Source organism: Rhinopithecus roxellana, chromosome 17 (assembly GCF_007565055.1).
Source record: "Rhinopithecus roxellana isolate Shanxi Qingling chromosome 17, ASM756505v1, whole genome shotgun sequence".
NCBI classification, from domain to species: Eukaryota; Metazoa; Chordata; class Mammalia; order Primates; family Cercopithecidae; genus Rhinopithecus; species Rhinopithecus roxellana.
In genome coordinates, this window is record NC_044565.1 from 86,809,095 (window position 1) to 86,821,234 (window position 12,140).

At 39.4% G+C, this 12,140-nt stretch overlaps 1 protein-coding gene across 1 annotated transcript in view; it reads right to left on the minus strand.

The window, feature by feature from the left end:
* The window catches only part of LOC115894198 (translation initiation factor IF-2, mitochondrial-like), a 32,301-nt gene that overhangs the window by 10,138 nt on the left and 10,023 nt on the right, over positions 1-12,140 (minus strand). Inside the window, 5 exon segments of the mRNA XM_030920580.1 lie at positions 453-577; positions 3,532-3,671; positions 7,319-7,495; positions 8,890-9,050; positions 9,837-10,008. Of these exon segments, the coding sequence (XP_030776440.1) occupies positions 453-577; positions 3,532-3,671; positions 7,319-7,495; positions 8,890-9,050; positions 9,837-10,008 (775 nt within the window).

Genomic DNA, 12,140 nt, shown 5'->3' on the forward strand with positions numbered 1-12,140 from the left:
AAGCAATGAGAAAATCTCTCTTGCTGATACGGAGGAAAATTCAAGCACACCACTTCAAAGATCTTTCTGCGTATTATATTAATGGGTAAGGTATAAAGAATTTACAAACCCTAAAATGCAACTATTGGTATTTTATTCTAATTTATGTTATCTGTAAGACTTTACCAATTCAGTCGAGTCAGTGGGGGAAAAAAATAAAACAAATTGAACTACTTATGTCATCTAAATATGACTACCAGATGTATGTGGATAGTTGCTATGGTCTACTGATAATAACTGCATTCTTGTGTTCTTGTGTCACTACAAACAATAACATACTTTTTAAAACAAATGCTTTGAAAATATTGTTCATGAACTAACAATAACATGCAACAAAAATAATGTATCATCATATAATCAAGTCACAAAAACCACAGAACAAATTAAAAAGGCAAGCAGTTTAAGAGTCCTACCCTCTTCCTTTGTCTGTGAAAGACTCTATTACTGTTCCTTCCACTGGACCATTGGGATCTGCTTTTAATTCTAACATTTCTGCAAGAGCAATTGTTGCTTCTGCCAAAGCCATCAGATTATTGCCCTTTAACAATAACAAAGGTTGTTAATACACATTAATAAATATTATCAGTAAATATAAATACCAAGGACAGAAAGTCACATAATCCTTGCAAGATATATTATACTTTTCTCTTTAATCATTAAAAGCATGATTACTCAATTTAACAAAGAAAGGAAGGGAGGGAGGGGAAAAGAAACTAAGAAAAAAGAGAATGGGAAGAATGGAAGAGAGGGAGGGATCAGCAAGAAAACCTGAGCCATGGACAGATCTTGCAAGGAATAAGTGGCTATTTTTTTTTTTAAAGTATGGCCACTGGTAGTACTTGTTACTATCCCTTTCATAAACACATGCAATGCTTCATTCTTTTCTTTCTCCTCTGTCTGTCCCTACAATTGTGTTTCCTTCCTCTTGCTTTCTTTTTTTAAGTTCTACCCAACTGAACGAGATTTCACATCTATTATTTCATTTGATCAACTCAAGAATCCTATACAGTAAATCAAGCATTACTTACTCTTATTAAATAAATGATGAGAAAATAAATAAATGAGAAGAAAAAGCACTAACTAGAGATCCAGGCTCTAAGCTGTGCTTTATAACCACCCAGCTGTGCACCCTTTAAAAAAAAAAAATCACCTCACCTCCCTGGATCTCCTTACCTCAACCATAAAATGAAGAAGCTGGAGTGGGTGATTCTTTTACCTTTCATGGTCTCTGTTTACTATGCTGTCTAGGGCTCCAAGATCACACAGCCGATTAACTGGTGATGGAACTGGAACTGATAGGCAAGGTATTTTTCCACTCCTCGTATCAGCTAAGAGATTGCTCACAGTTGTTACCAAATATAAAACAACAGACAAGGGCCGGGCACAGTGGCTCATGCCTGTAATCCCAGCACTTTGGGAAGCTGAAACTGGCACTTGGGAGTTCGAGACCAGCCAACATGGTAAAACCTTATCTCTACTAAAAATACAAAAAATTAGTTGGGTGTGGTGGCATGTGCCTGTAATCCCAGCTACTCAGGAGGCTGAGGCAGGAAAATTGCTTGAACCCAGAGGCAGAGGTTGCAGTGAGCCAAGATCATGCCACACACTCCAGCCTGAGACACACAGCAAGACTTTGTTTCAAAAAATAAAAAATAAAACAATAGACAACTGTAAAACAAAACAAAAAAAATTGACTAAATATTTTGCTTACCCACCCACTTATTCCTAGTATTTATTCCAATTTACAAAATGCTGCTCCAAAAAGCCAAACTACAGTTGTTTCCTTGCATGAAGTAATCCTTTACATATCTTAGAAAAGAAGGCCTCATCTTACCTCCCTGCCACTCTCTTCCAATCCCCTCCATTCCCTTGGAATCATCTCTGACACACCTCCAAATCTGCCTAAGCAGCTTTTTATCTACCTACTCATCTCATGGTATCTGGTCAGAAAAGGTAGTCAACTCTTCAAATATTTTAATTTTTTTTTTTTTTTTTTTTTTTTACAGGGTCTCACTCTGTTATCAAGGCTGGAGTGCAGTGGCATCATCTCAGCTCACTGCAACCTCCGCCTCCCTCGCTCAAGTGATCCTCCAGCCTCAGCCTCCCCAACAGCTAGGACTACAGGCACATGCCACCAAGCCAGGCTAATTTTTGTGTTTATTTGTAGAGACAAGGTCTCACCATGTTGCCCAGGCTGGTCTTGAACTCCTGCCTCAATGGATCCGACCACCTCGGCCTCCCAAAGTGCTAGAATTACAGGCGTAAGTCACTGCGCCTGGCCAGATATTTTAATCTTATTGTAGTAAGCTTAACATGTGGCTTTCGGAGTGCAATAACAATTGAGAGATAGTGCAGAAGATAACAAAGTCTAAGTTAGCATTTTATAAATTTCAGAGAAAAAGATGCACAGTTTTACTACTAATGGAGGCATAATTTCTAAGTATCTTGGAGGTAACACATTTAGGAAAAGTAAAGATGAAATGAGATTTAATTGGAGGAAGGTGTAGACTAACCCACCATCCCTTCAGTGAATGATCAGGAGAAAAAAAAAAAAGGCTATATTATAAATAAACTTTGTAATATAACAAGGATGGACAAAAAAGGAAATCGTTACTTAGCAGCAACCTCTACGGGGTAAGAGAATTGGAAAACACTGATATGAGGCAAGTACTGACTTTCCTTGGTGCTTATATTCAAGAAAGAATAGATGGTAATGTTAAAGAAAATGGAATTCATTATAAATAACATTTTAAAACATGTAGCAATTTAATCCACAAAAACATTCAGTCAATCAAAAACATAATCAACCTTAATATTTAATCTTGGTATTCATGAACTTTTTGTTTAAATCCCTTAAATGCTGTAAGGCCTGTTTTCCACTTGTAAGAGGCATGAAATACAAGCACTTTTTTGTTAACAACTGGATTTCATTTCTGCTAAAGACAGTCTTTGGTCAGGCATAGTGGCTCACGCTTATAATCTCAGTGCTTTGGGAGGCCAAGGTGGGACAATGGCTTGAGGCCAGGTGTTCAAGATCAGCCTAAGCAACATAGTGACACCCTATGTCTACAAAAAATTTTAAAAATTAGCTAGGCATGGGATGGCACCTGCCTGTAACCCAAACTACTCAAGAGGCTGAGGTGGGAGGACAACTTGAGCTTTGGAGGTTAAGTCTGCAGTGAGCTGTAATCGCACCACATCTTTATCCTACTATTTCCCTTATTCCCCATTTATTCTCATCCTAAGTATCTCATAATAAAAAATATATTCCATTTAGACTTGACTCCACACTGATCAGCTGGTGACTGACCTCTCTGAGCCTAACTCCTAATGTGCCAAACCAAGATAATACCATCTTTGCCTGAAACCTAGAAAATGTTTTAAAAACAACACAAATTATGTACATCAAAATGTTCTTTAGATGTAATATACTGTGTGCATTGTGTACAGCGTTCCCATTCAGGCATATTCATATGAGGTCCCCACATTTACCGTAAGTGCAGAGACAGGCACTGCTTGAACATCACCTCCATAATCTTCACATACCACATCATAAGCCAGCAGCTCTTTTTTCACTCTTTCAGGATCAGCCTCAGTTTTGTCACATTTATTTATGGCAAGGACAATAGGAACTGAAAGAAACGGAGTTAAAAAGAGTGAAAATGATGACACCTTCAATTCCAGGTATTCACAGTGAAAGACACCAACTTTCTGTTCTAGTTTTCTCTTTACTCAGTGGATGTTTTTGTCTAACAAAAGGCCAAAATGACCCACTTTAGAGTCATATCACCCTACTCTGCTCTCTACACATAAAGAAATCCAGATGCAAGATGTTAAAAGTATAATTATAAGCAGATTCTGAGTGAATAACAGACACCTGAGATTATCAAAAAAAAACAATACAGTTGGGCTGGGTGTGGAGGCTCATGCCTGTAATCCTAGCACTTTTGGAAGCTGAGGCGGGTGGATCACCTGAGGTTAGGAGTTTGAGATCAGCCTGGCCAACATGGAGAAATCCCATGTCTACTAAAAAATACACAAATTAGCCGGGCGTGGTGGCATGTGCCTGTAATCCCAGCTACTCGGGAGTCTGAGGCAGGAGAATCGCTTGAACCGGGAAGGTAAGAGCTTGCAGTGAGCTGAAATCGTGCCACTGCACTCCAGGAGCGTGGGCAACAGAGAAAGACTCCATCTCAAAAAAAAAAAAAAAAAACACACAACAAACAATACAGTCATTCCTGGGTATACTGGTGGATTGGTTCTAGAACCCCCCCACCACTGCCTGTATCAAAATCCCGGCATACTCAAGTCTTGCAGCCAGCCCTACAGAACCGTGTGTACAAAAAGCCATGTAAGGAAGTTTCAAATTCTGTGAATGCTGTTTTATTTATGTTTGGTTGAAAAAAATGTGTGTGTTAAGTAGACCCACACAGTTCAAACCCGTGATGTTCAAAGGTCAACTGTATTTTGGGTAGAAAAAGGCCTATCCGGCCGGGCGCGGTGGCTCAAGCCTGTAATCCCAGCACTTTGGGAGGCCGAGACGGGCGAATCACGAGCTCAGGAGATCGAGACCATCCTGGCTCACACGGTGAAACCCCGTCTCTACCAAAAAATACAAGAAAAAAAAAACTAGCCGGGCGTGGTTGCGGGCGCCTGTAGTCCCAGCTACTCGGGAGGCTGAGGCAGGAGAATGGCGTAAACCCGGGAGGCGGAGCTTGCAGTGCGCCAAGATCGCGCCACTGCACTCCAGCCCAGGCGACAGAGCAAGACTCCGTCTCAAAAAAAATAATAAATAAATAAAAAAATAAAAGGCCTATCCTTAAACATAAAAGCAAGATCAACAAGTACACTGGAGATAATCTCCAAAAAAAAAAAAAAATCATGAGAAGATTCCAATTCAATACTACTCGATCATTTGCCTCTTTTTTCCAGGGTTTATTAACACATTGTTTTTTTTTTTTTTTGAGACGAAGTCTCGCTCTGTCACCCAGGCTGGAGTGCTGTGGCCGGATCTCAGCTCACTGCAAGCTCCGCCTCCCGGGTTCACGCCATTCTCCTGCCTCAGCCTCCAGGGTAGCTGGGACTACAGGCGCCGCCACCTCGCCCGGCTAGTTTTTTGTAGTTTTTTTTTGTAGATTTTTTTTAGTAGAGACAGGGTTTCACCGTGTTAGCCAGGATGGTCTCGATCTCCTGACCTCGTGATCCGCCCGTCTCGGCCTCCCAAAGTGCTGGGATTACAGGCTTGAGCCACCGCGCCCGGCCTTATTAACACATTGTTAAAACCCAACATCTCATCCTAGGTTAAAACTAAGTACCAATATCACAAATTTCCTTTTAGGATTTATACTATTTATTCATACACCTAGGTCAGTGACCAACACATAGTTGACCAATACACAGGCTCTCAATAAATGTTTACTTAATGAAAGGACCAAATAAACTTTTAATCTACATATCCTCTCTTTAGAGAAATCACACAAAATCCTATGAGATAATTCTGTGGCTGCATTTCATCATCTCTGTAATTTTCTCAGGTATCAAACAGAAATTTTAAAAGATACAAAAAAGTTTTGCAATCCACAACATACTATTACAAAAAGTACATTCCAGCCGAGCACAGTGGCTCATGCCTGTAATCCCAGCACTTTGGGAGGCCAAGGCGGGTGAATCACCTGAGGTCAGGGGTTTGAGACCAGCCTAGCCAACATGGTAAAACACCATCTCTACTAAAAATACAAAAATGAGCTGAGCGTGGTGGCGGTCACCTGTAATCCCAGCTACTCGGGAGGCTGAGGCAGGAGAATTGCCTGAACCTGGGAGAAGGAGGTTGAAGTGAGCCTGAGCCAAGATTGCACCACTGCATTCCAGCCTGGGCAATAAGAGCAAAACTCCGTCTCAAAAAAAAAAAAAAAGAAAAAGAAAAAGAAAAGAGAAAGAAAAAGTACATTCCATGTTGATGAGCTGGAACTTAACAGGTACCAAGTGAAGAGGTGTACAAAGCATGATCTAATGAATTTATCCTATCTCAGCCAATTGCTTTGTAATGGGATCCCTGGCAAATTTACCCCTCTCTTCTTGCCATGTATTCCCTAGAATCATTAAGAACATAGTACATCACACAAAGGCAGTTTTAAGGAATTAAAAAGGAAAGAGAATAACATTGGAAGCTAGCAGATCTAAATTCCAAATGCAGACACACTGAAAATTAGTTGTATAATTGTATAAAATTAAGGAGAGTTCTGGCTGCTGTCTGAGTCTTACTTTCCATGCTGTAAAATAAAAGAACTGGACTAGTTCAGTAACTCCCAACCTTTTAAAAATCTTGCCAGTAAATCTGGGGGGAATATGACACACTTCATCAAGTACATTTTCTCAGTAAGGGTAGGGGTACGGTCATTTCAGAATAAAAATGAATATATTGAATGTGTAACTTTTTTTTTTTTTGGAGACAGAGTTTTGCTTTTGTTGCTCAGGATGGAGTGCAATGGCGTGATCTCAGCTCACCACTACCTCTGCCTCCTGGGTTCAAGAGATTCTCCTGCCTCAGCCTCCCGAGTAGCTGGGATTACAGTTATGCGCCACCACGCCTGGCTAATTTTGTATTTTTAGTAGAGACGGGGTTTCTCCATGCTGGTCAAGCTGATCTCGAACTCCCAACGACCTCAGGTGATCCACTGGCCTCGGCCTCCCAAAGTGCTGGGATTACAAGTGTGAGCCACCACTCCAGCCTAGAATGTGTAATTACATGTGTGGGTATTTATTATTATAACTTTTAAATGAAGAAATAAGGGAGACGATCATTAAGTGATTTTCCAAAAGTTTCAATTGTATACATTTGATCAGATAAGAACTTATTTAAAGCAGAAGGGAAAGTTTCTCTTTAGAGAAGAATTCCACATAATAAATTAACAGGAAATAACAGAATATAACCACTATGCAACTTGTAATGAATTTAGGTGATGGGTACATAGAATTTCATTATTATCTTCTTACTTTTGTATCTGTTTAAAATTTCCACAATAAAAAGTTGAAAACAAAACAAAAAAAAGCATAGGAAAGACTGTACCTGTGGTCTGTACATATGGTCACAAGTCCCAAGTTGAATCCTGCTATACTCTTCCTATTAGTTATAAGTCTGTGGGAAAACAATTTATCTTTGAGGCTTATCTATAATACAGGTATAACTCTGGGATTGTTGTGAAGACTAAATGAGCTATATGTAAATGGCCCCAGAACTTTGACTTTATGTAGTACATCCATTAAGTCAGTCACACAGTACCTTGTGCATCTTTGGCATGCTGAATAGATTCTACAGTTTGTTTCATCACCCCATCATCTGCAGCTACAACCAATATGACAATGTCAGTGACCTGAGCCCCTCTGGCTCTCATTGCTGAGAAAGCAGCATGTCCTGGAGTATCAAGAAAAGTTATCTTTTCCCCAGAAGGCAGAGAGACTGTGGAAACAGAAATTCAAGAACATCAAGGACTCAAACATGGACTTCCTTAATACCAAAGAATATATGTGACATTATCAGAAACCATCAATAATTCTTTAAAATAATTTTATTCCTTACATTAATCTTAATCAGAACACAGATCATAATAATTTCACAATGAAAAGTGATAAAATGCCAGTGAAACTTTTATGGGTTTTTTTCCACGTAAAAATTTTAAACTAAAGTCTCCATATTTCTAGAACATAACTACTTTCATAAATGTATCAACTGATATATCTACTTTAGAGATAGAACAGACCAACTGTTGTACAGGGAGCCACCCTTACATTAGCAAATCAGAGTTGCACAACCCCCTGAGCCACAGAAAGGCGATTTAGTAAGCAGTAGCTCAGGATTTAAGTCCAGTGACCTTGGATTTAAATCCTGGTTATGCTACTTACAGGCTATATACTGTGGGAAAGTTACTTAACTCAAAGAAGTATCAGCTTCCTTATTTGTAAGTGCAACTATTAATACCTACCTTATGATGTTGTTGTAAGATAAAAAAGACAAAACATATAAGGTGCTCAGCACAGTACTGGACACATGCTAGGTGCTCATAATTGGGACTATTATTTAATTATTATCAGCAACATTATCACAACCTAGCAAAGGAGGTTATATAAACATAATTAATTAACAAAAAATTGTAGGCTCATTAAATCAAACTAAGAATGAGCTAGAATTAAAAGTTAACACAATTTTCAGCCAGGCGCAGTGGCTCACACCTGTAATCCTAGCACTTTGGGAGGTCAAGATGGGCAGATCACTTGAGGTTAGGGGTTCGACACCAGCCTGGCCAACATGGCAAAACCCTGTCTCTACTAAAAATACAAAAAAATTAGGCCGGGCACGATGGTTCACATCTATAATCCCAACACTTTGGGAGGCCGAGATGGGCGATCACAAAGTCAGGAGTTTGAGACCAGTCTGGCCAACACGGGGAAACCCTGCCTCAACTAAAAATACAAAAATTAGCCAGGCACAGTGGTGCACACCTGTAGTCCCAGCTACTTGGGAGGCTGAGGCAGGAGCACTGCTTGAACCGGGAAGGCAGAGGTTGCAGAGAGCCAAGATTGCACCACTGCACTCCAGCCTGGGTGACAGAGTGATACTCTTGTCTCAAAAAAAAAAAAACAAAAAAAACAAAAAACAGTTAACACAATTTTCTTCTCATAGAAAATTAAAAAATAGCTTTACTAACCACTTGCTCTACATTTCATCAAACCAATGACTGTAAGCTTTAGCCTTCTCTTTTACTTTGAATTTGTATACTTCACACTATGACATTTGGTTTAAGAAAATAGTAAGTGGGGTTCCCAAGCACATTGTAAGGTAATTTGTGTTCATACCAAGAAAGGCACCAATGTGCTGAGTGATGCCTCCAACTTCCATTGCTGCCACTTGAGTTTTTCGAAGTTTGTCAAGTAATGTCGTTTCCCTGTGATCAACATGGCCCATTATAGTAACAACTGGGGACCTTGGGGTTAATAAAGCTGGATCTGCCTGGGGCCTACAATTAACAGCAAAAGAGTTTCATTTCTTAAATATCAGAAATACTTTATAGCCTGTGAATTGGTTCACATTTATATCTGTGAGCTACCATTAACAATAAAACCCTGGCCGGGCGCGGTGGCTCACGCCTGTAATCCCAGCACTTTGGGAGGCCGAGGCGGGTGGATCACAAGGTCAGGAGATCGAAACCATGGTGAAACCCCGTCTCTACTAAAAATACAAAAAATTAGCCGGGCGTGGTGGCAGGCGCCTGTAGTCCCAGCTACTCAGGAGGCTGAGGCAGGAGAATGGCGTAAACCCGGGGGGCGGAGCTTGCAGTGAGCTGAGATCCGGCCACTGCACACCAGCCTGGGTGACAGAGCGAGACTCCGCCTCAAAACAACAACAACAACAACAACAACAACAACAACAAAAAAACAATAAAACCCAATATTCAGTGTGGATTAGGCCTATTTCCCCTTCTTATACATATAATGACTTATGACAGACTATTTAATAACTGCCTACCTACCTGTGGTTTACATTTTCATAAGAATGAGAATTAATCAAATCTGAAAATTCAGACCAATGTATACATTCAGCAAATTTAAAAAAATCCTTAAAGTTTTATAATAACCTGAATGTATTAATACACTTTCTAGTGCTTTAAGTACTTTGAAGAAACGTTTACACACACGTATCTTTATTACAAAAGAAATTTTAAAGCAAATCTTTCCATTAAAAAGTGTGAATATAACTATGTAGTCTCTCCCAAACCCCACCAGTATATACAGTTAAGTTTTACCTTCTTACAGCATCTTTATTTTTTTTGACTTTGTCCTGTTTCAATTTACTCCACTTTAACTTCATCCCTGCCTTCATTATCACTTCCTTGATCCAGACTTCATCTAAATGTCAGTCTGCTTCCAGTGAATCTATGTCAATAGCAGTGTTCAATAAAGCTTCATATATATAATCTGGTTGGAGTAAAACAAAACCTTTTAGGATCATTAATCAAACGCTCAAGAAAGTAATCTCTATTACTAAATGTCTATATGAATAGTACACTCAATGAGAGGAATAACTATGCAAACTGTTTCTCTAATAATAAATCACGAGGAAGCTAAAAAATGTTTTTAAATTATTTAAAATATGATACATTTCTATTTACTGACTTTTCTGCATATTCATAAATATTTGAATTTATGTATTCTAAGCCATCTGAATCATCAGTAAAATGTTAAGATAGATTTAGTATTTATAATAATTGATTGTAGTCTACTTCTCTAAAAATTAAAGTCACAAATGTCATGTATATATGAATGTGTGTGTGTATACAATCAATTCCCATTATTTGCAATAATTATGTTCTATAAAGTCACCAAAACTATTGAATTGGCAAATATTGAACCACTGTTCTGAGGGGAACTATACAGTTAGGTTCCTGCAAGCCTTTAGTGACATTTCATTAACTGATCAATACATAATTTGGTTTTATGCATTTCTGTTTAAAGATACTATATATATATTTGATTCATTAACATTGAACTCATGGCCAATTGCACTATAACTCATGCCAGAACAAGCTTATTTGAGATGCATATTTTCTCTGTAAGGCATATCACAGCCTTCTTGAGCTTAGGAACACCAGATAGGACTTCAGTACCACATTTAGGAGCCATTTTAAACAGCAAAATTACCAACAAAAAGTATAAAAATGTGAAAAAAATGTGGCACTAAATAGAATACAAAAAGGACACTTGTTTGCAGTACGACAGCTGAAACAGAGTGTCACCTCATTCAACCTCAGCTTCAGAACATGCAAAATGGACAATTCATATTTTTCACTGTTCTGCACATGTCCAATAATAACTGCAAGAGAACCTGAGTACTGATTTTTTTTTTTCTTTCTGGGACAGAGTTTCGCTCTTGTCACCCAGGCTGAAGTGCAGTGGGGCAATCTCAGCTAGCTGCAGCCTCTGCTTCCCAGGTTCAAACAATTCTTCTGCCTCAGCCTCCTAAGTAGCTGAGACTACAAGTGCATGCCACCATCCCTGGCTAATTTTTGTATTTTTAGTAGACAGGGTTTCACTATGTTGGTTAGGCTGGTCTCAAATTCCTGACCTCAGGTGATCTGCCTGTCTCGGCCTCCCAAAGTGCTGGGATCACAGGCGTGAGCCACCGCGCCCAGCAAGTACTGATTTTTGAACTGCAAATACATTTTGTTGAGTAGGTGAATTTTCAAATACAGAATCCACACCTAAAATAAATAATCCACGCATAATGAGAACTGACAGTATGTACAGACACACACACACAATATATATATATCTGAATACATGTATCCTCAATTCATTTACCTGTTTATGTATCTAGGGTGTCCAAAAAGTCTTTATTTTTTATTTAAAAAATTTTTTGGCCAGGCATGGTGGCTCATGCCTGTAATCCCAGCACTTTGGGAGGCCGAGGCGGGCAGATCATGAGGTCAGGAGTTCAAGACCAGCCTGGCCAATATGGTGAAACCCCATTTCTACTAAAAATACAAAAATTAGCCAGGCATGGTGGCAGCGCCTGTAGTCCCAGCTACATGGGAAGCTGAGGCAGGAGAATCGCTTGAACCCGGGAGACAGAGGTTGCAGTGAGCCAAGAATGTGCCACTGCACTCCAGCCTGGGTGACAGAGTGAGACTCCATCACAAAAAAAAAACAAAAAACTTTTTTTGAGACAGGGTCTTGCACTGTTGTCCAGGCTAGAGTGCAGTGGCACAATCCTAACTCACTGCTGTAGCCTCAAATTCCCAGGCTCAAGCAACCCTCCTGCCTCGGTCTCCATTGTAGCTGGAACCACAGGTGCCACTACCACATCCTACTAATTTTTTGTAGAGAAGGGGTCTTGCCATGTTGCCCAGGTTGGTTTTAAACTCCTGGTCAAGCAATTCTCCCACCTTGGCCTCCCAAAGTTCTGGAATTACAGGTGTAAGTTACTGCACCTAACCCAAAAACTCTTGAAATATAGGAAAAATATTTACCTATTCTCTTTTTCATTTTATTTAATGTGCTTTGTTTTAATCTCAGTCATGTTTCCCTGTGGATGATAAACAAATGTATCT